The sequence below is a fragment of the Channa argus genome, chromosome 3 (genome assembly GCF_033026475.1).
Source record: "Channa argus isolate prfri chromosome 3, Channa argus male v1.0, whole genome shotgun sequence".
NCBI classification, from domain to species: Eukaryota; Metazoa; Chordata; class Actinopteri; order Anabantiformes; family Channidae; genus Channa; species Channa argus.
The window spans coordinates 24072381-24098720 of record NC_090199.1 but is presented as its reverse complement, the minus strand read 5'-3'; the positions used below and the strand labels follow the sequence as shown (position 1 = coordinate 24098720).

At 41.5% G+C, this 26340-nt stretch overlaps 1 protein-coding gene across 3 annotated transcripts; it reads right to left on the bottom strand.

Moving 5' to 3' along the window:
* Positions 1–662: 662 nt before the first annotated feature.
* On the bottom strand, positions 663–24629 carry rnf38 (ring finger protein 38). 3 transcript variants are annotated; one of them, XM_067498200.1, is made up of 13 exons: positions 24496–24629; positions 22800–23475; positions 12913–12974; positions 6204–6406; positions 5717–6116; positions 5451–5615; positions 5022–5192; positions 4558–4740; positions 4361–4464; positions 4190–4274; positions 3854–3975; positions 3652–3751; positions 3003–3163 (listed from the first exon to the last, which is right to left on the bottom strand). In XM_067498200.1, exons 2-13 carry the CDS (start codon positions 23395–23397, stop codon positions 3101–3103), a joined length of 2256 nt encoding a protein of 751 aa, XP_067354301.1. In that variant the 5' UTR covers positions 23398–23475; positions 24496–24629; the 3' UTR covers positions 3003–3100. The 3 variants fall into 3 exon arrangements, with proteins under 3 accessions (XP_067354300.1, XP_067354303.1, XP_067354301.1); XM_067498199.1 differs by lacking the exon at positions 3652–3751 and having other exon boundaries at positions 663–3163; XM_067498202.1 differs by lacking the exons at positions 3652–3751; positions 22800–23475; positions 24496–24629 and adding an exon at positions 15030–16269 and having other exon boundaries at positions 663–3163.
* Positions 24630–26340: the final 1711 nt, after the last annotated feature.

Genomic DNA, 26340 nt, shown 5'->3' with positions numbered 1-26340 from the left:
AAGCTTGGCTCACCGATTATTGGCCACTCTACCACACAGGCTGATTGGTGGAGTGCTGCAGCGAAGATTGTTCTTCTGGAAGGTTCTCTCTCCACAGAGAAACGCTGGAGCTCTTACAGAGTGACCATTGGGTTCTTGGTCACCACCCTGACTAACCCTTCTCTCCATTTATCCCTCAGTTTGGCTGGTCGCCCCGCTCTAGGAAGAGCCGTGGTGGTTCTAAACTTCTTCCATTATAGATGATGGAGGCCACTGTACTCATTGGGACCTTCAATTCAATTCTGCAGAAAAGTTTCAGCACCATTCCCCACATCTGTGCCTCGATACAATCCTGTCTCGGACGTCTCCAGACAATTCCATGGACGTCATGCAAAACAAACTTCTTTCACATTGTCATTATGGGGTATATTGTTTAGAAAATTTTGAGGAAAATTATGAATTTGATCCATTTTGGAATAAGGCTGTAACATAAAAAAAAATATGAAAAAAAAATTACTGTGAGTAATACTGTGAATACTTAATGGATGCACTGTATTCTATGATTCTATGATGTGCTCTTTAAAGGGATAACAGAACTACACTGCCACCAAGTGGATTGTTGTCTGGGTTGTGCATTTCGTGGAAAAAAAAAAAGGGGGTTCAAGAAAGAATAACTACAACGGTTTAGAAGATGTTATACATTTATTATTGAACCAGCTTTTGAAATCCAAAAGATGGGGTAAAGGATTAAAAAATAAAAATAAAACAAAAATCATTGCACTACTTAATAAGGTATTACTAATAATAACTCTCATACAAAATGTACAAATGTTTGTTAAAAATTTCATTACCATCATAACAGACTTTCAAATGATTTTGGTTACAGATATAATACATAATGAAACTACTATGACACCATTTTAATGACAGAGTTTCATAGCGTTTAAACGAAAACAATATTCAAAGAACCCAACAACTTGCATGGAAAGGATTAGCAAATAGGGATTGGTAAGCACTAATCATACTGGTGGCACCATTTTCTGAAAAGACATAAATAGTGGGACTGAGGTAATTGCTAGTGTACCAAGCAACAGAAAACTGTCCAACACAAAAAAACAAAACAATCCTAAAACACAAAATGAATGCATATCGCCACAACTGTGTCCTTTGACCCTCAAGGGAAACGCTTGACAGGAAATAGAATCTTCCTCCATTTCCGTGGATATTACATGACTTTATACACTGAAAAGGAGTTGTATAAAATGAATGTTCTTTCTAGACACTGATGGGTCTCATGTGTGATACTAGGTCGACACAGGCTGTAACTGGAAAATTATATTTATAAAAGACATCGCCCAATATAAGACTCAGCTGACAGCTGTGTGAACTTCCCAAACCAAACTTCTGTCTTGGCACTCCTGCGAAGGCTCATGTTAGTCTTTCATCCTCACTTAAAATACCAATTGAAAAACATGGTGATAAATTACTTTAGAAAACCTGTTGTGTGCAGGTGGCGAACATATTTGAGTTAAATCATATTGACAAAGGCCTTACAGAGACTAACTATTGTCAAGAAAGAGCCCCCAAACCTGAAAATGAACAGATGTGCAGTGAAAATATATTTTAAAAAAAAAGTATATTGGAATACTAGGTACAAGAAGTCAAAGTGGAAAACATGTATGATTTTAATACATTAACGTTTGTTCTCACACTGGCTGTAAAGACATGATCAGTGGTTTCAGTGTGAAGGTCTTAAATCTACATATTAAAGTGCCAGAGCCACCACTTGGTGAAACATAGTAGATTTAGCTGTGACCTTGTAAGTCTCTTTAAACTTGTTCCTTGTCAGTGATGGATATAACATGGTCTCTTGTCGATGCGTACAGAAAATGGCTTGGGTGCCAAAACAGACATGTTTTCAAAGGCCTTATTCCTAAAAGAAGGCTAGTAAATTAAGCATCAATGAAGGTTTTCCCATCCACATGTAAGACCCAAAATATATTTACAATATGCACTGAGGGAAGATGGATAAAGGGTCCCAATTTGTCTCTTAATGAGGAAATAACTAAAATGTTTCTCAAAAGTCTTCAGACTTGACTCATTTCAGAAAAGAACAAGGTAGATGGGTACGCATAGTTAGAAATTAACTGTAAAGTGTGTTAATAATGTGGGGCATTAAAAAAATAGTAATAAATTCCCAGAAGGAGTTCCTGGTCCTAAACGTTTGAACGTATCTTGACTGTAAAAGATCTAAAGTTACCCTGGGCCTCCAGTGAGTTTAAATAAATCTGAAAAATAGTGGGGGAAAAACAGGAATCAGAAAGCCATTCCACTGTACCACATGAACTCTATTAATACCACAGGAGAAATAACACACACACACACACACACACACACACACACACACACACTTTTGTTTTCTCCAGACGTGTATTTTTCACTTTTCTAAAGTTCTGTTTCAGGCCTACACACTGCTCACACACACCAAGGAATGCAAGAATACACACAGAATTTAAAGTCGACTGATTCTGTTCAACTGTAATTAGAGTGAATTTCATAAAAATATATTATTGTGAATGCTTCAGCAGATAATGTAAAAAGTCTCTCCAAGAAAAGATGAACGCTTAATTAGAACCAGGATAACAACAATAAAATTACCAGAATCTTTGGACTGCCAATTCTCCCTCTGGGTTTGTCAGTATAACTATATTTTTCTCTTTCCATCATCGGAACATATTACATCAGTTTGAAAGGGCTAATTATGAAAAATATACACATACGTCCACCTGACACTGTATTACAAGGCCATTTTTAGAAAGGAGAAACCATGAGCAGAAGGCAGAGTAGTAGGGGTGTAGTAGTTTGAGGAAGTCCAGCGATAAAGTGAGCACAAGTCAGTAGAATGTTTCCACACCCCTATATGCAGACGCCAGGTGACATTTACTGTTCAGTGTCCCGGGGGGATTTATAGTGAAGACTGAAGGGTTTTAAGGAGCACTGGTCCCAGGTATGTGGCAGAATTTGTGAGCAGAGGTGTACAAGTTCACTGAATGGTGCATCCAAAAAGGAGTCACAGGGGAGTCTGTGACTGTGGGCTTTTGGTGTTGATATGACACAGAGGTCACTCAGAGTCCCGCTGCACTTCCGATGCATCGGCTCGACAAATAGGACAGGTCCGGTTAGCCTGGAAGGAAGGGAAAATAACGAAGGTTCAATTACTGTGCAACTTTTTAACATTTTAACACCCAGATTGATACAAATGGCAAGCTAGAATGTTGCAATACCCAAACCAATCAGACCTCGAGTGTTTTTCTATGATTAAAAAGCACAAGCTGAGCATCCATAACAGAAAGCTAGGACAACTTATCAGTTGCTCTTTCTATCCAGTTTCACCAATCTGATAAATAAAATGCTGGAGTACAGTTTGCTAAATCTTCTGAGCTAACTTGCTGTCTGTGTACCAGTACGTTATTGTGATTGACTATTGCTGTTAAGTTTCCAGCAGATCAGCATTTTAGCGCTTAGCTCACCAATTAGCCCTGTCACAAAATCCTCAGAACCCAATATAGTTAAAAGACACTTGGATAAGTTTTCCTATGCCAAATTCTTATGTGCGAGTGGCTAAACCTGATGAATTAGCAATTATTCCATCAGCTTAGTGTCTTCACTCACCTTAAGCCATTTGTCTACACACTTGGCATGGAATTCGTGATTACAGGGTAGGACCCTTAGGAGCTGGCGAGACTCGAAGTCACACATACATACTACACAACTGTAACATAAAGATGATAAAGAGATTTTAAAAATCACACCATCCCAAAGTCAACCACAAGTGAAAAAAATAAATAAATCCGTAATGAAGAAAGGTACTCACAGCGTTTGCTCAGACTGATGGTTGTTGGGGTTGAACCTGTACGATGGAAGCTGTTCTATATCTGCCTTTGTTAGACCACGAGGCTTGGCCTCTCCTAGCCGCTCTGCCAGGTTCAACAAAGCCTGAGGGTTTCCCACACACACAAAACAATTAAGAGGACTGCGCTTTTTATGGAAGTATGATCAGTTAAACTGCAGCGCGATAAGAATTGTTGATATAATTAAATAAATGAATGCACTCTAGGCCATGTCAACCATTTAAAGAGTATTAAAAATATTGCTCTTTCAAACAAAACTGGGAAGAGACTGGAATTAATTTATGTGCTTTATGTCCTACCTCATAGTTTTCCACCTCTCCGTCATCCACATCCAGCTCTAGACTGATGGCAGGTGCCACATTTGGGGGTAAAGGAAGCATAGACCTATAGAGTGTGGTTAAAAACAAGTTTAGTGGATGGTATATTATCTCTCTAGGGCATATTAAGGACAAGTTGAAATTTACACTTACAGGAAGTACGGCAGGAAGCTTGGGTGGTAGGGTGATGGAGGAACAGCCTGCTGAGAGCGGTAACGGCGGCTTGTAAATCGCCGAGGCATAAAATGAGCATACGGCTGAGAATAATGGAAGAAGAAGAAAATTATTTACTCCTCTAAAGTAAAATACATCGTGTTTTAGCTAATGTGTCATTCTATTTATGTACTCACCACTGTAAAGAGCTCCTGTGACAGGGGGTCATGATGTGATAGGAACTGGATGGGTGTGGAAGGCGGCAATGTGGAGGGAGGCTGGTGGTGGTGATGGTGGTGATGCTGGGCATAGCTAAAACCTCCGCCTACAGAAAGCTGATCTCCAATATACTCAACCTCATTTTCAATCCTCTGTAATGGCTAGGAAGAAATGTTCTATGTTACTTATCATGCCAAATGGATAAGAGATGTTAAAGTGGGACAGCAATTAAGGGCTAATGATAGTTGCTGAAGTTATATTTTTAGCAAAACCATGACACGATTATATGTGGCGTAAAAGCAATTATTTCTGAAGCTGTAGGAGATCTAGAATCCGTACTAGCAAATACTGGAGTCCATACCATATTCCTTAAATTAGATCCATTTTAGGTTAATATAAATACATTCTCAGTAAACTATGTAAGCAAAGATCATTTACTTACAGATCGAGGCTGTTGCGTCTGGAAAGGCAGGAACTGTCCGGGTGTTGGGAGGTGGGGTGGATGGTGAGAAAGGTGGTGTGGAGGAGGTAGCAGGAACTGAGTGTCACTGGACAGCAGTGACGGAAAAGCGTAGGGCACTGGCAAATGTTGCATTGAACATGCTTGAAGCATCTAGAGAATTGAAAAGGGGGGAAACGTAAGAAAATAAATTGCGTGTTCTTTCACTGTGGTGCTGTTCTGAGTCTTGCCACAAGGTGGCAATCAAGACCTGAAGACACTAATAATCCCCTTCAATCTGAAGTGTCCTGGGTCCTTCCTGTCTTTTAACTACTTTTCCTGAAGACACCATGCAACACAAAATGTACTTTTTGTTAACAAAAAAAAAAAAAACCAAACAACCAAGCTACACAAGGCTTTGTTTTTCCTCACCGGGTGGTAGTGTTGTCCTGCGCTGAAGACTACACTGCAGGTGGGGACCGGTTGTTGCGATGAACAGGTGGGGGGTAGGTGCTGACCACTACACAAAGGAGCTGCAAGACCATGAGGAGGGACTGGGGTCACTGTGTAGGAAACTGGTACACTGCCCTGCGGCAGCTGGAAAGAAACACATTATAGTTATTGCAGAGCCTCCAATCACACACACACACGCACGGAATGTGTCATTACACAAAAACTGAAAATATTCGCAGACTAACCTGTTCGTGCAAGTCCATGACTACAGCACCCTGCTGCTGTTGAGTTGCATGATGCTGCTGCTGCTGCTGCTGCTGCTGCTGATGGTGGTGGTGGTGGTGATGGTGGTGGTGGTGAGCAGCCGGATGCAAGAGTCGTGGCGACAAGGTGGGTGGGTGGAAAGCTCGAGGCTCTTCTGAGCCTGCCGCTGCTCCACCGGCTGTAGGGGGTGGTGCGTAAGCGCTGGGAGTGTTTGTTGGGTATGTCTGGTGTGCAGTGTGATGGGGGTTGCGTTGGTAGTTTTCATCCTGGAGCTCTGATGATGTTAGCCGGGGTGCAGGGCCTTGGGTGGAGGGGTGATGATGGGGAGGCAAGTGACGGGTAGGTCTGGAGAGACGACCACGTTGACGCCTTGCTGGTGGGCTAGAGGTGGGAAGAAAAGGGATACTTTTGTATTTGAATCAAATTATTATGGTGGAACTTGAAAGTAGAGATCGATAAAGCACCTACCTGCGTCTTAGCCGTGCAGGAGTGAGGCATCGCTCTTGGTGGTAGAGTGTGTGTGGATGAGATTGTCTCCGACTTGGGGGTCCTGACTCCCAGGGACGAATTGGGGGAGAAGGAGTGGATGGTGGGGGTGCAGAAGACGTTAGTTGTTCCAAGACTGACTGACTAGACAGCCTCTGGCGCTTTGGACTAGGGCTTTCCTCACTCTGCATAAAAACAGAGGAGAAAGGACAGGAAGGAAGAGAAGAAGAGTGTGGGAGAGGGGAAACTTTGGTTAGTGACCCATAGCAATGGTATCAACGTAGTCAATTTCACCATGCTCTACAGTCCCCATGCCCTATAGTGCATGGACACTGAGTTCCTTTGTGACACATGGCATTTCCTGTATGATCGTGATCGTGATCGTGTGTGTGTGTGTGTGTGTGTGTGTGTGTGTGTGTGTGTGTGTGTGTGTGTGTGTGTGTGTGTGTGTGTGTGTGTGTGTGTGTGTGTGTGTGTGTGTGTGTGTGTGTGTGTGTGTGTGTGTGTGTGTGTGTGTGTGTGTGTGTTTATTACACCGGCAGTACTCTGATGCCCTGAGGGTTCAAAGTCACTTCCTCTTAGAGTGGGGACATGCAAACGCAAAGCATGCGCTCACTACCATTGGTCCATATCTCTCACACACACACACACACACACACACAAATGAACAGCTCAACCTTCTCATGTAGTTGGGACACTCAGTGACACGCACAGAATCAGTAACCGATCTGAAGATGGAGTCATCCAGGTTTGGACTGACTAAGGTGTTATCATGTATCCCCCCCCCACTTTTTTTCAATCCCATCAACTCATCCATGAGTCACCACACTTCCAGTCAAGCAGTGACTCTCACACTTGGCACTTGGTGAGGCAATACCGCACACACACGCACTTATGTGTCACCGTTGTTAGTCATTGTTGCTTATGAGCCTTAGCTGTGCTCTGAAGAACACAGGTTCCTTAAAAGCGAAACCTCACATGTACAAACACACACTTTCTCATAACTTTGCTCCCTTCTTTACCTACTTGATTCCCTCTTTGCGGGAGAGACATGTTGTTAAAGTGTGATGAAAATGACTCAGCGGCTGTGACTTTTCTCACACACACACACACACACACACACACACACACACACACACACACACACACACACACACACACACACACACACACACACACACACACACACACACACACACACACACACACACACACACACACACACACACACACACACACACACACACACACACACACACACAGCTCAGCAACCTTGAGATCAGTGTGATAGCTAACAGGAAACAGCTGGAGAGCAGCCTAAGTGTACACACACACACACACGCCTGCAGACATGCGCAAATTCACACTCATACACAGACAGCTGCCACTGTATGAGTTCCACAGCCTATAAAGAACAATGCTTCAGAAGAGAAACTGCTGTTTTAACAAATCTGAACAAAATGTATTTTGAGTTTAGGGCCAAACACGCTGAACACTAATGGCTGTATCGCTCACTCATAGCACTGGATGTGACCTGAGCATAAGCAGCTAATGGAAAAACAAAACAATAACAATGACTTCATTTGATCCTGACTAGAATGGGATAGGACACAGCTGGATAGAAGGCGGAAAAAGTGAATTAGGGTTGGAGTAAGTGTGTAGGTCAGGAAGATATTAAATAGCAGTAAAGCTAGGTGCAGCACGAGGACACACAAGACACAAAATGACAGAGCAAATTTGGGTCGTAGAGAGGGTATTGGCATGACACGATTTTGAGTCTGTCTGTGCCTGCTGTATTAAGGCATGTAAATTACCATGCCTGAACATTTGGGCACATGGTAGTTGATGCAGCATCAAACCTCCTACACCCTCTTCAAAGCTCGAGCTAATCAATGCATTATTCAAAAAACAAATTTTACTGGCTTATATTTTCCGGCCAATTGTCGATGACAGCAAGCATTTGCATTGTAATAGGTAGTATGTTAGGAGGGGGCCCACCCCAATAGGTATGGCCCCACCTAGCCACCAAGGGCCACCTTGGTGCCGGTCCCCACAACGAATAAAAAGGGAGGGTTGTCTGAGGAAGGGCATCTGGCGTAAAAATGCCAAATCCGCGTGCAACCCCTGGGGGGACAAGTCAAAAGTCCTTCTTAGTATGTTAGGACAAACAGTAACAATTTGTTCAGTTCCTCCTGGTTTTATATTTATCCCTTATTTCAACTAGTCAAAATCTGGTTCTATTGGCAGAACAACTCTGATAAGGCTGTTATTGAATCACTTTTAATTGCTTGAAGAAAGTGAACATTCTTATGTCAACTTTTTTTATGTCAAAAAAAAAAAGAAGACAATAATAATGTACATATGCTTTTATGAATTTGAAATAAATTACTCTGTCAAACACAAAAAGCCTCTAATTACAAAAAAAGAAAGCCTTAATTTTAGGGGTGGACTACATGTTTTAATCTTTTACTTATAATATTTCAGCAGTATGACTGACTTGACATTTATACTGAGGAAACAAAGCAAGAGCTCTTAAAGGGTACAAAAAAGAAGAGCTTGATATGCTCAGCCACTTTATTAGGTAGAACTTGCTAGTACTCTGTTGGACCCTTCTGCTGCTGAAACACTTTATCAATGTAAATCTCTGATTTCAGCATATTCCAAAGGATATTTATTGGAATAGAACCTGGTGACCGTGGAGCCCATTTGAGTACAGTGAACTCATTTTCATGTTCAAGAAACCAGTATGAGATGATTTTAGCTTTGTGACATGGCAAGTTATCCTGTTGTAAGTAGCCATCAGAAACAAAAGGCATGGACATGGTTAGCAGCAATACTCAGTTAGGTTGTGGCCTTTACATTGTGCTCTATTTGTACAATTAAATTAAAAACAAGGCAGGATGGATCAATGCTTTTATGGTTACTCCAAATTCTGATCCTAACACCAAAATCTCATGGCATGGAAATTGAGACCATTGCGCAATTTTGGTGTTACCTCAGATTCCTGTTCTGGGCTTACAGGAGTGCCACCTGGTGTTTGCTTTTGCTGCTGGAGCCCATCTACCTTAAAGTCTGATATGCTGTGCTCTTCTACATGCCTTGGTTGTAACGAGTGGGTATTTCAGTTACTGTTGTCTTTCAAACAAGGTATTTTCCCCCAGAGAACGTCTGCTCACTGGATATTTTCTCTTTTTCAGACCCTTCTGAAACAATCTGAGCAGATAGACAGTTAATGAAATACTCAAGACCAGTTTATCTGACAGAACAACCATGCCACTTTCAAAGTTACTTAAATCACCTTTTGTCACCATTGTGATCCTTGGTTTTGAACTTCATCTATGATACTGATCCTGACTATGTCTACATGCACTGAAGTGCTACCATTTGACTGGTTCATTAGATATTTGTGATTATATGCCTTTAAATATACCTAAAAAAAAGTGACCAGAAAGTATATAAATATACTTTTACATATTCTTTTGGTAAAGGTAAAAAAAGACACATAGTTACATCACAATTCAGAGTCAAAAAAATAAAAAATAAAAAAGATATATGGAGGACACGCATCATCTATGCCACTTTTCATTGCAATCCACCCCCACTCTAAACCTCTGTGTTCGTCTCAACAACAACCCCCTCTCTTCTAACCCGACAACCCACAACCCCTGTACCAACCTAGCCCCCAACCCCAAAACCCTAGGGACATCTACTGTGCCCATTTTCATATCTAAGCCACTGTCTTCCATCCCAAGCATGACATGTTCTGGCTCTCCTCTAACACACACACACACACACACACCCTCCCCACCCTTTTTAACATCATCATCATCCCATCCCCCTCACTTTTTCTTCCATCAGATAAGCTAAACTGCTCCTCTAAAGTCTCTCTTCCTTTTGCTCCCTCATCATTTTTTTCTCCACTGTCTCTCCTGTCCAAGACCCTGGCCTGAAATCTGAGGGGACAACACTAGTTTTTAAGACAGGACAAACACACACACACACACACACACCTTTGTCTGACACTATTTCTCTCCCACTAACGCGGGTAGACAGGCCCATCAAACTTTCATACTAATGGCCAATAGTCTGCATGTGTTGAGGCAGACTGTCTGTGTGTCTGTGTGTGTGTCCTCAAGCAATATGCCATAACGTGGCCTTAGCTTCCTGTGTACACTTATACATTCATACAAGTCTAGTGAAAACATGTTTCAACTAAAGCCAGACTTTATGGAGAAAGCAAAACATGATGACTTTCAGAAGCTCAACACCCCCAGTTGTGCACAGCTTAGAGACACTGTGAGCTTCTTTATGCCCAATATTACTCATATACCCAATATTAAAGCACATTATGCAGTGCTCACAGTGTAAAAACCACCTAGACACACTTGTTCCTAAGGGTTTATGCCTAAAAGCCTTTCATGAAATCGAAATCCATTCTGAATCTCTAACACATCTGTTAGTGAAACATGCACTTTCACATTTTACTCAAGGTAGGAAAACAAATTTCAAATGTTTGTGTGACAAAAGATATATAACTGATATAGTTTGATTTACCTTCTTCTAAAGATGTTATTTGCGTTGGATCTATTCGTACTTTAAGGACCAGAAAAGCATGACAGTGACATGATGGCAATTAACAGAAACCACAGGCCTTCTGCTCTTTTGAAAGGCTGTAGGAATTTCACATTATTTTGTCACTGCTCTGTAACATTCATTAACCCTGTCCTGACTCACTTTGCACTCACTGGTGAGCTGTGCTATACCTGCAATAGTAGAAACAACACTATCCAATAAAGGTTAAAGAAATTGATCATTTGCTATTTGAAGGGGAGCTCGTTGGCCTGTAAAGTCCTGTATCCATCCAGTTCTACTATTTGCACAACAAAACTAATCATATCTGCCCACTGCAAGTTAACAAAACACTTAATTACGATAGGCCTGATCAAACCCACTGCCTGTGACTCTATAAAATAATAACACTGTGGGCAGTGTTTCTAAAAGTTGTGTATTTTCTTTGGTTTAATGACTGGGCTGAGTCATTAATAAGTGTGTCCTTACCTTCGTGTATATGACTATACTCCCAGTTTGCCGGCTTGTGTTTTACTAGATCCCGCACCAAGTCAATGGAAAATGGCTCATGAGCGTCTAGCTCCTACCTTGTCCTTTCCACTCTGTCCACATTTACTGAATACACACACACACCCAGCGGAACAGATGTACTGACTACAAACACAGCCTACCATATTGTGCCCACATTTAGAATATGCCTAGATCTACTCAAAGTAACTGGTAAGTGACCATTGTGGCTTCACTGCTGAGAACCAGGTAAATAAAGAGAACCCCAAAGAGCGCATGGTAACACACATCTTAGAGATACAACTATGCCCGGGTGTTCAAATGTGCCCAGTGACTGAATATGGTCATTTGCTTTTACAGAATTATTAATATTTGCAGACATGCTTCCACTAACACTCATACACTTCTCCCTCCCCCTCTTATTTTCTTTCCATCAACAAGATTTCAAAGCTCATTTTGTTTCCTCTGCCACTGTTCCTCCCTTCCTTCCCCTCCCTCCTTCACTCATTCCCCTTCTCTCGCTCCAACCAAGTCCCACAGCTGGAGGTGAAGTCATTAGCAATACCCCCTCCCTATTTTTGGCCTCGCCCCCTCCCCATCCCTTTTCCTCTTTCCAAGCTTTCTGCAACACCTTCTTCAGCATTCTGTCTCCTCTCGTCTCTATCCTCACTTCATATGCTTGCTTTTACCACAGGCCTTCACTTGTGATGATGCTTGTCATTTTCTGAAGTACACTCACATCTTTTGCTAAGTTTTAAATTAGTCTTATATCCTCAAAAAAAAAAAACATAAAATTATCTCCATTTTAAGTCACAATCTCTCCTGTTAGTCAAATTGAGACAGACACACACACACACACCAATGTGAGCATATCTTCCCATAAGAATATCCTTTACAACAAACAAGCACACAATTCATTTTAGCATTCATGGGGGGCATTCTTGCCACAGGCTTATGCTGCTACAGCCCATTTAAAACTGTATAATGTATAATCCAGAAACATTTGTGTAGCTGTTAAGAAAAAATCTGCACGACAAACATTAATAACTGTCTGATGCTCTATATGTTTTTCTCACAAACATGTTATTTTAAACATTTTTCGATGTATTTTAAAGGCAAATAGGAAGATATTTCATAGACATAATTTGTAGATCAAAACCACTAAAATACTAAAAATCATAGGATGTTAGTTTTACTTACACTACAATAAGGTTTCATTTCCATTTGTAGTAAACATAAACCTCAAGTTCCTTATATTGTACAAAACTATTTAAAATGACAAATGCATGGTGATTTATTCTGGACTGTAGATAATCCACAAAATATTCAAATAAGTCAAATTCATGAGTTAATAGAGTTCATGACCACAGCATCAACAACACAAAAATAATTCCAGCCCCAGCATACTATTCTGTTAAAGACACCAGGGCAGGATGAGATTCATACATTGCTGCCAGTATACTCAGAGTAGAAAACTTCTCTTGTTCTCCGAGTTTCTTATTATATTCCCGAATATCATCTACTGCTGAGTTTAGGATAATCTAAATCACAATGATGTGACGTTTAAAAAATAAAAATAAAAAAAATTCTCTGCTAGTATAACCATGTTTCTTACCTTATCACTCTCTTCTCCATATGCATGGTCTGGGTGGCAGTGGTAGGCCCCGCTAGAGGCTCCTACAGAGGAGGAAAGGGCAGAACAGGTCACACTGTGAGATAAATTATTAATACACATTGTAACATTCAAAACTGAGACCTCTTAGTGCTACAATGTTGCCCCAACAAAAGTGAAATTGGAAACCGTTGAAAACGTGATCATTTTCTTACAAACGCATTTAACTTTACCTATGATTCATCAACAATGTACTGTTTTTCATGTAAACACATAGACCTTGAGTTGGTGAAAGCATGGGATTGCTTCAGTGGTTGAAAAAAAAGGCCTCCTAAAAGTAAACTGTCAGCCAAATCATGATCTCATTTTCAATTTTTCTACACTTTTCTACAATTTCCTTCAGTTACAGATAAGCAGATGTATGAATGTTTGAACACTACTGTATCAATTGTTGTTATGTATTTTGCAATATACTACACAAAACATGTTAATACCTTTTGTTGAAACTGATAGCATCTTTATACTCAGCCATTCTAATCAATCCAATGTTTATCTGCATACAGTACAGTTAATCCTTTTGTTGTTATTGTTCTCATGCAACTTGGACTTAACACACAAGAGTATAAAAACAATGACAACATGTTTATGACAAGGGGTGAGGACCATGTGCAAAGCACAAAAGTGACCAAAACACATATGGTGTATTCAAAACAGAGGCTGTAGATGTAGATGCGTACGTATGTACGTACGCACACACACACACACACACACACACACACCAAACACAGTAATCCAGGATTAGAAAAGCTTTCTGATGATACCGCCGCTTGCATCATGCCTAAGACTTTTACTCTTTTGTTTCACCACAATCCTTTCATCTTTTTATTGTCTTTACTATTTATTCTGGCTTTTGTTTGTTCCTTTGTCATGGGCACGTCCTCACCACAGATGGTGGCAGTGGTATAGAATCCAAGGGTAACTGCTCCCAAGGGCACTTCAGACAAGGCTACCTTTACGCTAGACATGAAGAAAGGTAACCTAGAAGGAATAGATGCAAAACAGCCTTTTTAAAAAGAGCATTTTCACCTCTTGGCTGTTTGTTTGTGGGATTTTGCCAGCTTGCAGCCTCTGTCTTTGAAGAAAAGCTATGATTGACAACAAAGAAAATAGGGGCGAAAGAAAGAGAAAGAAGAGGCAGACAGTGAGGTTTTCACAATTGAATTCCTCAGTCCTTAAAAAAAAAAAAAGAAAAAAATCCTTTCCTTTCATACCCCAATCCCAAGAGCAGGCAAAGTAAAGTGCTTGAAAAAGGTTGAGGTAAGTAAAGCCTATATTAGAGTTGTAAAAAACAGCTAAACGGCTATTTTCACAGAGATGATTTGGGACGGAATACTGTTGAAGCATTCATTGGACTTGCCAGATGCATGGTGCTCTTCTGTACAACACACATTCACCATTCACAATAGGCAAAAACCCAGCTCCCTCCCTGAATGTGGTCTTACTTGCACAGTGTCAGAGTCTGGTAAATTGAGTCAGAGGCGAGTCATTTAGTCAGAGTCACTCTACAGAGTACAATACAGAAGCTACAGAGCAGTTTAAAAATGTTAAATGACATCATGTCCACTGTTATACTACCACAGACTGCATAGTACACACAATCTAGTTTAAGGAAAGTTGAAAGGTAGAATTGCAATATGCGTGATGTTACACTTTACAGAATGCTAATATAGAATTATGGTAATATGAAAGATTTTCTCATGTATGAATTCATTTGTGCAAAACAGGGATTCTGTAAAGCACAAGCTCCCCTTGAATCCACTTTCAATTGCTGAGACAGGGTAAATGCTGACATTTAAATGTAGTATTGTTGTTTGTGTATTTGTGAACCCTTAAGTCAAATTTCTGTGTGTAGAGAAAAAAAAAAGTGTGAGCTGCAGCACAGCTCAAGAGGGAGACACAGTGCATCAGAGCAGAGACTTGGAGAGAAGAACCAGAGTCGGATTGTCTGCATGGGCACACTGTGACTCTTAGCTTACTAGAGACGACGCAATTACACACAAGCAAGCACACATACACGGAAACACACACACACACACACACACTTCTAAGAAGACACTTACCAAAACTTATAAAATAGACATGCGCATGTTGCCAATGTTGTTGGAAAAGAGCTGCAAGAATAACAGCAAGATCTATAAAAGAATTCAGTGGAACAACTGCACAATTAGACATGAATAAAAAAATAAAAATAAAAATGCTCCTTTACAACCCTTAAGAATGAACAGGTTTTATTTGAAGACGTCTATCTTAGAATCAGGATGAGATTATGTTTGCCACAGAGATGATTGTAAACAGGACGTAGTCCCAGGTGACAGATTAGATGCTGGTACTATTACTTTCATTTAGACAAACTTAACTGTTCATGCGTTATTATGCATCTTGATGGAAAATATTCATATCAAATCTTTTTCTTGCTCCTGAAAATATGAACAAACGCATTCATAGTCCCTGATGCTCCATCCAAAGCATGCAATAGTCTGTACTAATAAACAGGATGTTTTGGAAAGAGGTCAAAAGACAATATGGGTGCAAGAGTAATGGGAGGTGAGAATAAAGAGGGAGTGTGAAAGAGAAAAATGCAGGGGACAAGAGGAGGGCACGGTGGAGGTGGCAAAGAAGCAGACGAGGCTGGAAAGTCACATGAAAGGGTGAAAGCGCTGAGAGGGAAGGAGAAATGGCAAAAGAGGAGAAAAAACATAAGGAAGATGACTGGAGGGAGTGGAGGGTGAGAGAGCAGTCAGAGAGAGGGAGCAGGATAGGGGTTGTGGCTTCCCCTCTTGACTGCTATTGATTTTCTGTAAGCCTCAGAGTGCATCAGCTATTTCTATCCATTTCCTCCACCTCTCTTTCTCCCTCTCTCTCATCCCCCCTCCTTGCACTGAGCTCAGACACCCTCCTCACACGTCCTCCTCCTCCTCACACTCTCCATCACTTCATCACCATCCCTCAGTGCCACCGATCTATTTCCCTATCTACCGTCCTGTCTCTCCTATACATTCCCTGCTGCTTTATCTTGCAGCATTCTTATTTCCTTGCTTTCCCTATCGCACCATCTCTGTCCATGATCTCCATCACCGTCTTTCTACGCAGTCTCTCCATTAAGTCACTTCTCCCTCTCATGTCAAAAACACAGAAGAGGTTGGGAGAATAGAGAGGGGGGATGGATAGATAAGATGATAGATAAGTGACAGGCTTGGTTAACAAATCCAGTTTATCAGTACCAGAAGGGAAAATGGATGGAAACCTTGTTGACTGCTGCAGATATTGTACTAATTTCTATAACGTAGAAAGTGAGGACATATACATGTGTACACACACACACACACACACACACACACACACACACACACACACACACACCCCCGCCTTCTTAACACATGTCACAGCAAACTTCACACCCTAGTGCAAAGCAGAGTCGAGTAACAAGCTGGCATACAGGCTTAAAATAGGCGGGTATGTAACGCCTGCCCAGCCATTACCTGCCCAACACTGCTTTACACAGACCTGATCTCAAGTGAGTGCATATAGAAACAGAAATGATTTTGCCACTTCATAGTCCTCCATCTATTTATTGTTCTCCCTTTTCTCATTATCTTTCTCATTATCTTCTCCCCTGTTCTGTCACCGCCGCAGTCCTTGGGGTTGCACCTCCATCATGCACTTCTTCCCAAGTCTGAAAACCACACATAAAGCCCACGGTCAACTGTGCCAAATCAACATGCGGACAGTATGCACACAGTATGCAACTTTTCTGTACACATATGCATTAAAATGTATCTTATAAAAGGACAGCTCTTATAAGTCATTCCATTAAGTCAGACTCACAGCAAGGTTAGGGTTAGTCCTTCTAACCAATCAGAGAAAACACTACATAGTGTCTCACGCTCGCTCTAGCCTAAATTGCATATGGTATCTTTAAGGCAAAAGGTTCAAGCTCAAAGTAAGAGTCACTGCTCTATAAACTTTTCCAAGGTAATGTTAAATTTGTTCTTCTACTCACTTCAAAGACACAATGTGTGTACGGTTACCACATTCCTTTATGAGACTCTCAGTGGTAGAATCAGGGCTGGCCTTGGCAACTCTTAAAAAGGAACCCAGTCATACTGCATCTTGTCATACTGCTGTTATATTTTTGGTCACAAAACCAGGAAACCTGTGCAACAATAAACATTTGCCAACTCTGAAATGCTGACCTGCACTGCAAACATAAAAAACACTATCCATTATATAAATACATACCTAACAGGCTGTTTTGATTTCCAATGCTACTTTTAAAGTAGTTTACAGCTGACACAGGCACCCACTGCTCAATTCACACTAGCGGCCCACCTGTCTGAGTTCCACATAGTCTAGTGTATAGTCAATTAGAGTATTCCTGCTGGTTTATATTTCGGTGAAATGTCGCTACAAAATACATAGATTAGATGCCTTTTAAGTTCCCTCTCTGAAAGGGTTTCCACAATGACATCATTCTATATGGATGCATACCTTTTGGATGGCTCTGTTCCTGCTCAAAGCCCACCCAAGCAGCAAGTAAACAAGGTGTGTGCACACATATACACACATTCAGTAGTGCTACATGAACACACACACACCTCGCAGCTAACCCATCCTTCACAGGCTTTACTCTTTCTCACTCCTTCTGTCCTCACATCCTACCTCGCCTCCTTCTCCCCCACTGAAATACAGAAACCAGCTGAGTGTTTAGTCGCGAGGAAAGTAGTGGACAGAAAGGCAGATGACCATCCAAATTCTTTTTACCACAAACTGAGCCATCAACTCATTCAAGCTACATTCCGAGGAGCTAAATGGAAATTTAATGGGAAATTGGGAAAATGTTCATGTTACATGTGTTTGGGTCAGCAAGTGCACAGCTCATACAGTAGTTGTAGTTTAAGTGTCAGTTCAGTATATAGAAATGTTTCATTCTATCCATGGGTGCTCTACCGCACTAAACTCTAACATCATAAAAGACAGAACACTTTATTTAGAGTAAGATATTATGTGGACATGCATTCCCCATATGGCTTGCATATGAAAAGGTGTCAGAATTATTGTAGTTATCTGCATGCTTTGAAACTAAAGATCAGCACCGATCAAAACATGTTTCAAAGAAGTGGTCCCACCCAAAATAAATCAGAACACATTCTGATCCACATTTAGTTATATTCAAATCATCTTTGCATACTTTGAATTACTACATAAAGATTGTTTGCGTAAGAAGACACTGCACTCTGTAACACAGTTGTACAACCACTGCGTGAAAGATTCTGTATCTTCAGAAAATCCAACAGGGTGAATGCATCTTCACTCTAAAAGGATCCTGTCATGTTGTCATGTTAGTCTGAGAGGTTTTGTTCTTTCATTCATAAAAATAATTTAATTAATAAATAAATGAACTATTTGCAGTCTAATGTTTTTATTTTTCTACTTTTATTTTATCATATATATAATCCTGAAAAAGCATGTGTGCAGACAGAAGACAATGTCCAATACAAGCTTAGATACTATTTTAGTAAACATATACAGGCATGAAGTGGTTGAAGGAAGTTCCATCTCATTGCCTAACAGTTACAACTGAAGCAGAAAGAGGACAAAAAGATGAGGAAATAGGGAAGAACAAAGACAGAGGTTATGTTGAAATGACAAGCAAACGCTGAAGATGGTGATGATCTGTTCAGACCCAGAACTGTTACAAAACACTACTGGAGATTAAAATACAAAAGTGAGAGAACAAGAATTTTTGGTATCCATACTCCTTCTGAATTACATCTAATGGACACTGGAACCACAGCTTTGGACACATAGCAAAACCAGGTTGCTTCCGGTGGACATTCCTAGTTACATCAATAGGAACTGCAAGGGTAACATACAACAACTCTTCTCTTCCTTCTTCTTCACTTACTAAACACTCATTCATGTCTTTATGACACACACCTTCAGCTACACAAACACTCACTAGCTTAGGACTTGGCTTCAATCATCTCTAGCATCACCTCCTAGCACCTCCATCTGCTCCCAGCCAATGCTTTTTATCTCTCTATTTTCGGTCAGAGTTAGCGCCTCCTCCCAGCTTGCACACTCAACTGCGTGAGGCGGGCCTCCCTTACAATACACGACATCCTATGTCTCCTCCACAGTCTGCCATAGCCAATAAAATTTGTTCACATTCTCATTTTGCCAATTTTCCTGTGCTTTGGAATAATCATCTCTCTGTTCCCTTCCTCATCCTCTGTCGGCACCTGCCCTTCCTGAAACTCACACACACTTAACTTCCTCCCTACATCAACTGCTAATTTATAACCCATGTGGTCTTTTGAAACCGATTCTCTTATTTCTCCTCTTTTCCAGTACAGCTTTGGACCCTTTTTAGTAACCTTTGGCAGGCAGCCTTGTTCCCAGCCCTTCTCAAAAGTATATCTTTTTGCCAAACTAGATCAGACCTGTATCTAGAATTTAGTACTAATTTAAGTTTGCTGTCCTCTATCGCCAAGATCTTCTCTTGCAGCCCAAACTGAGTGCTTTGTTGTTTATTTTGAGTGATGGCGAGTAGCAGGGAACTCCTGCTACCAGGTCTTTCCAAGTGAAACTGTTTCTCTTAGAATTGGGGGGGTTGCCTGGGTGACAAGACAAAAGAAAGTAAAAAAAACAGAGTGCATGTTTCCATGTCCTTTGCAGACAGAAGGATGGAGAAGAGGATATGAGTGGAGTGGAGGGGTAAAGGTAGAGTGGCAGGAGCGTCTGCCGCTCTGCTGCTTTGGGCAATCCATTAAAACGATCCCTCCATTAACCAAATGTGATGGAGGAGGCCAGAGAAAATGGACCGGAGGGGTACAGCAAGGGTTGACTGATCCAAAGTGGAGGGCGAAATGAATGTGACTAACAGAAGATAGGCTGTGACAGTGGTGGGTTGGGATCAGGATAGCATATCAACTGCTACAGAGGATGTTTTTATCCACTCAGGCCAATTTGGCAGCAGATCTAAGCATTACAGTGGGCTTTTTTTACTTAAGTACTTTTTCATTTTCTGTGGTTCTTTTTTTTTGCACCTTGACCCTAAACTTTATGGACATAATCTTTTAGGAGCCTTTCTATCTTCTAGCCCATTTTAATTTGCCCAGCATGGCAGACAAAGTTATGTGCCTAAAACCAGATAATAAAAAAGAAATAAAGAGTTTGATAGCTCCAAACTGTATATTCGAGGCCTTATAGAACAGGAAACAAAGGGGTAAGAGGGGCCAAAAGAGTCCGAGTTGGCTACAAGAAGAAGAGAGTACGGGAGGGGCTGAAGAGTAGAGGATATCATTAGCTTTCATGCCCAACGCAGGTGACTAGCATGGGAAGAATAGACTGAGTAGCTCAGCTTCTCTTGCTTTTTCTAAAAAGCAGGACCCATTCTGGGATAGGAAAGAGGGTCTAATAAAAGGTGTGTAGTGCTGGGGAAGATGTAACTAACCAGCTGCTTCACTTGAGAATATTTAACTAATAATTAGTGCTGAGGCTTCATTTGGCTCACTCAAAATGTAAACAGTTCAAAAAAGTAAAATAACTGCATTTTTTTTTGCTTTGCTTTCATAGCTACTAAATGACACATAACCCTTTTTTCCACATACATGCTACATACTGATTTTTTGGCCTATTTCATGTATAGCTATAAATAAAAATGTGTGTATATGCAGGCCTTAAAATTAATTATGACAATGAGTGTCTAAGGAATTTCTAGTCATGTCCTTTCCCTGTAGATCGAAATCTATTTGGATGAAAACAAAAGCAATACAGAAATTCTTCCCATTGATTTGTGCTATCCTTCATTTCATAGCCAAGATGCTATGACAGAGTGTTGGTCACAGGTCAAGGGCACAACACTAAAGTCTTACGATGGGTAGATCAACTCCTGTGACTCTGACTTGGCAAACTGACCTGTGTTTTATTCAGTTTTCATACCTTGTGTCTCAGATCACAACCATACAAAGAAAGAGCTGGAGTTTACTGTAACCAAGCAAACATACACAAAGCTAGACATATATCACAAAGATTGTTAGAATGCCTATAGGTTGGGAGCCTAATAAGGACCTTAGATTTTGTGTGTCTAATCAGCTTTTTTATTTTTCCAACTCACTCACTTTCCCAGACCGGTAATTCCAGTCACCAAACAGTGTCTCATGCACACTTGCATATGTTCTTGCTTTATTTGAATGAAAACCAAAACAGACTTTTGGTGCTGGTGGTATGTGTGGAATTTGGATGGGTAGAACATTGCATTGTGCTTTTATATACCAATTATCTTCATCTCACTCTGTCGTTGAATGACGTGGCCTGAAGTCAAAAATACATGTGTGTGGTGACTAAGCCAACTCTGGGACTTATTTGGTCTGTTCCATGGTTAAGCACATAGTCTGTCAAACAGGACTTTCTCAATAACAAAGATGGCTGAACTGAGTCTTCTAAGTGTATGATAACTCTTTCCAACATGTAGAAAGCATGTAAGTTGTCACATCTGACTAGAACAAACGAATTATTAGAAAACTTCATTTAGTAATTACAATTCGGTAGTGAATATTTAAATGTATACTTACTGTATGTATGCATGTAACCAATTCTTTTAGCAATTCAATTGAACACGATATAAAAAGCTTATTTCTCCTGTGGCACTATAAAAAGTGCCACAGGAGACAAATACCCACCCAGAATTTTTCTAACCTGAGAAGCCCGTTAGGTGTGCTGAAAGAAAAGCCTTCCCATAACCTCTCTGAATGTGAAACTCTAGCTGTGCTGTTTCTATGCCCTGTGCTTCACTGCACTGCATTCACTGTGTGAGAGTGCCCTCACATGTCTTGTACACCCAGCACCAGTCCATGCACACACTTGCAAAATTTTTCTGGGCAGTTAGGTGAATACATATAGAACCCCACTATCTGACAAAGCAAATACCCATACAACCCAATAGAGTCTGTATGTCTATAATTAGAGCCTATGATCAACCTCTTCTGTGTAACATGACACATGCTATTTTGTCATATAGCTGATTCTCTTGACTACAGCATGTGATTATTTACAACGCTATGAGTATGTTAAAAAAAAAAAAACTCTGCATCAGTTAGAGCCATCCGCCCACTAAGCTGTGCAAGACTGTACTCAAAACGAACACGAGTGTAACCACAGATGTATACAAGGAGAGTCCATTTTCTTTCTTATTCACAACTTCACATTTGCAGCCCACAAATTCTAACCCATAGGTTATCAAGCCTCATTTTGACTCAAAGTATCCGTAAGTCTTTTGAAAAAAGAATAGATCCTGCCTAGTTTAGACAAAGATTAGCCTCTACAAACTCTCAGGCTTGTTACCTAGATACATCAATATTTGTGTAGCTAACTAAAAGTAGACATGCCACAGTGCCTTAAGAAACACAGTCTGGCTAACTTAACTATACACAGCAGTTCAGTACACTTCAGGCAAGCCTTGCCCACACCACAGACTGCTGTTGTTCATTTACTTACTGTATGTGCACACCATTCACACTGCAGCTTTGTGGCAGGCACGTTAAACACCCCGTCTAATTAGAATACAGCAAATGTGTTCGCACATGCACAGACACTTTTGTTATGCCAACCGTAGGACACCCCCCCACCCCTCCCTCCCTCTCTCCTGCTCTCACTTTGCCTTTCAAAATCTCCCCAAGGTATAAAACACCTCGACTTCTATCACTTCTAGACGGTGCTTGTGGGGAGAAAAAAAAGTCTACTATAAACGTGTTATTCCTCCACCACTCTTGGTCGAGGGTACACTATCATATACACAATCACTGACAATGACAAGTGGGGACATTTACCTGCCGCCTGGATGCGGTGCGCTCCGGGAACCGATGAAACCCTCTGAATGCCGGGAGAGGGGTTACTTCCTGGGGGTCGCTGCTGGTTCTCAGAGTGGTTGCTGTGAGTTCCAAGTGGTGCGCAACCGGCACCGTTCTGCTGCTGCTGCTGCTGTGGATTTAGTTGCTGCTGCTGATGATGGTGGTGGTGATGGTTAGTCATTACTGTGCTGCCAGTAATTCCATTTCCATTCCCACCACCGTACTGCTGGTAATATCCAGACCGAGAACGCGATCGAGTCCTTGGAGGCTCCATGGCCATTTGATGTGGGTGAAAGGGGTGGATGTGGAAAGAGGAGGACGCGGCCGGAGACTGCGGCGGAGAGCCGTTGGTGGATCGGGGCTGTACAAAGCCCCTAGCGCCGCTCTGGCTGTAACTATAGCCCCCGAGTCCTCTGCCCCCCTCCGCGCCCCCGTACTCTGTTCGCTCTGCCGACTCTGCCGCCCCCGCCTCGTCGAATAAATCAGCCCCTTTAGGGACAGGCTCCGGGGTGGAGGGCAGCCGGGGGCAAACTCTGGGCTCCTGAGTCGTTGGCTGGCCAGCTGCTGCGATTGGCATTTCCTTTCGGGGGATTTCCTCTGTTTCTTTTTTCTGCGTTTTCCTCTCGTTTCCTCTCACAGAAGAAGCTTTGAGACACTGTTTAAAAACACAAGGTTGGAGTGTAGCTAGCAGTTAAAGTGAGCAGTGCGGCAACGAGCTGCAAATCTAAATGTACGTTAAATTGTCACCATTGAATATTAAAAGCCACTGTTTATTTTGACTTAGTGTGTGTGTTGCAACTTTGAAATAGCCACTTCCCCACAAGTTTGTCTCAGTAACGTTACTAAACACAGTACGATTCCCCAAACTGGTTCAGCAACTAACGTTACACAACGTTGTCTAATCAAAGACACCATTGACACTTCGTGTTTTAACTAAACACAACTGAGGACAGGGGTCAGTAACTTTTGTAATTTTTTGTTTCGCTACCCCCACCCCACCCCGGGACAGCAACGTTAAGTCTCATGATTTATTAACGACGTTAAGTCCGTAACAACCGAACAGTGAGTACGGCCATGGCTCGCTAGCTCACAGGAGGCTAACATTGGGGGGACATGCTAACATTAGTGCGCATAGCATACTGTAGTAAACCGGTTATCACGCTTATTCTAACTGTAAAACAACCGTTCTGTGCTATCCGGTCGCTCACCAACAACCCTGTTTATTCCAAAAATTGAGTTTAAGGAAACTTTGGTCACTTTAACACACATTTAAACTTGTTTAGTCAGCCTGCGTAATGTCGTTTGTTAGCTTGGCAAGCCATACCAACCCCTCCTCCTGCGCCGACCAACACAGAGAAAAATCCCGTAGCTAGCCACCCACGCCATGAATCCCTTTAAAATGCTTAGATAATAGTAACAAAACAAAAAAGCTATCAAGTTAAAACTTATTCGAGGTGATTTCATTGAATAAGAGTAACCCGGCAATGTTTTCCCAGCTGGAGAGGGGCAAACAGCAAAGCGCACAGAGAAAGATAAAAAAGTGGTCAACCTAAAATTACAAAGAAAGAACCACGGCTAAAATTAACGCGATCTTAACCAATGACCCCGCCTCTGAGTCTATGGCTGAATTCCGGTCTAATGTCTCTGCCCTGAGTAGTTTTTTTTAACAACTCACCTTCAGTGTGCTCTCCTCGACTGTACTCCTGACTTGAATGTGCCGATAATATTGTGTGCCCTGTGTGTTAGTGTGAGCGAATGTGTGTGTGTGCGCCCAGTGAACGCTTGGTGTCAGCGTGAAATGTGACAGACCGTCAGCGCTCAAGTCGGATTTCACCAGCCTTGACCAATCGATACCGGAAAACAGAAAGCGTTTGTAGTTGTAGCTGTCTGTAACATATAGCACATCGTTCATATTTATTCACAGACAGCAAATGGACGTGATACACCACTTAAACGCTCTGAATGATGATAGTTTTTATTCACGTCGCAATAACTTTACATGTTTGCTGACGTTATGAATAGGTGTTGGCTCGGTATTTGATTAGTTTTACCTGATAAATCAGAAGCTGTGGATAGCAGAGAGGCAGGCTAAAAGGGGATTTAAATTATTTATTTACAAATACCAAGCCTATCCATTGCAGCTGTTTCCTCTGGAGCCTGAAAGTTCGCTTTAAAAATAAGTATTCGCACTCTTTGCTAATGTTACATATGCTCTAATTCGGCAGTAGATAGAAAAGATGATGGAATTGAAGAAGAAATTGTGAAAAAAAATATTTTTATCTTTATCAACCTTACATTTACAAACTTAACTTCTTATGTAATATAATATAGTATGTTGAGGTAGGGCAATTGTTAGCAATAAGTGAAGTTAAAGAGAGAAGTTTACATTTTCTTGAAACACTTAAGATCCTTTTATCAAAAGTCACAGATTCACCCTGTGTATAAAACCATTCTGATAGTGTATATAAATACTGTAATAATATGAAGTAATGATATTATATCCATGTGTGTGCGAGGTAGTGTGATGGATGGCATGCAAGGAAAAACATGTATATGATCTCTGCCTGTCCTCACACTCACAAACACACACACACACAAACACAGACACCTAAACCTATCCCAGTTCATCTCACTTCCCATACCCTCCTCTTTTGGTCTTGTTCTCTAATTTCACACACACTCAACCCCAACCCATCAGTACCACTCCTAATACACACATACACTAAAAACACACACACACATTCTCTCCTCATTACACTCCCTTTCCCTACTTTGATGATATGCAAATATCCCTCCCACCCTTTTTCCCTCACTCCTCCCCGCCACCTCACCCCCCCCACACACACACATGCACGCACATCACACACAAGCTAATGCTCTGTGGCAGCGTCCACAGACAGGCGGGGAGGATCAATTTTTCACCCAGTGTGCTACTGATATTCATAAGATAAGGCCACATAGGAGGGGGGATAGACAGAAAGGTTGGTGAAGGAAGTGGAGAGGCAGGGATGGGAATAAGGAAAATGGTGAGTGGGTGTAATGAAGGGGAGGTAGTTAGATGAAAGGGTGTCCAGAAAAATGGGTGAGTGGGCCGAGGGAGACGAAGGGTGAAGAAGACTAGGGAGCAGTTACTAGGGCGAGTGAGCTTGGGTGAGAAAGTAGAGAGGGTGGGTAAGTCTCATGGGTGTTTGGGAGGGTGTAGGCAGGATGAGTAAGTGGGTTAGGGGTGGTTGGAAAGGGGGATGGGGTGTAGAGAGGGCTCTGGGGGATGGGGTTGGGAATGGATAGGGTGGTAAGGGAAAACGAGTGATGGTGATGGTGTGTATGTGTGTATGTGTGTGTGTGTGTAAGGGGGGGTATTTTGCTGACATGCTCTCTTATTGGCTTGTTCAAATACTGGGGGAGGGGCAGCCACAAACCATACTCTCACCAGCTGTAGTGAAGAGCAGAGAAACAAGGAGAGACAGGAGGGAGGGGGGAAGATATGTGTTTTAATGCTGATATTCTGGTCTAATTAAAT

What these genes read in the sequence shown, in the direction of transcription:
- rnf38 (XM_067498199.1), bottom strand. Translation starts at nt 23,397, where the DNA reads ATGCCAATCGCAGCAGCTGGCCAGCCAACGACTCAGGAGCCCAGAGTT. An exon ending in GCACCGCATCCAGGCGGCAG is followed by an intron (nt 12,975 to 22,799) that starts GTAAATGTCCCC and finishes CCTCCTCTGTAG; the next exon opens with GAGCCTCTAGCGGGGCCTAC. An exon ending in AGCTTCCTGCCGTACTTCCT is followed by an intron (nt 4,275 to 4,360) that starts GTAAGTGTAAAT and finishes CACACTCTATAG; the next exon opens with GTCTATGCTTCCTTTACCCC.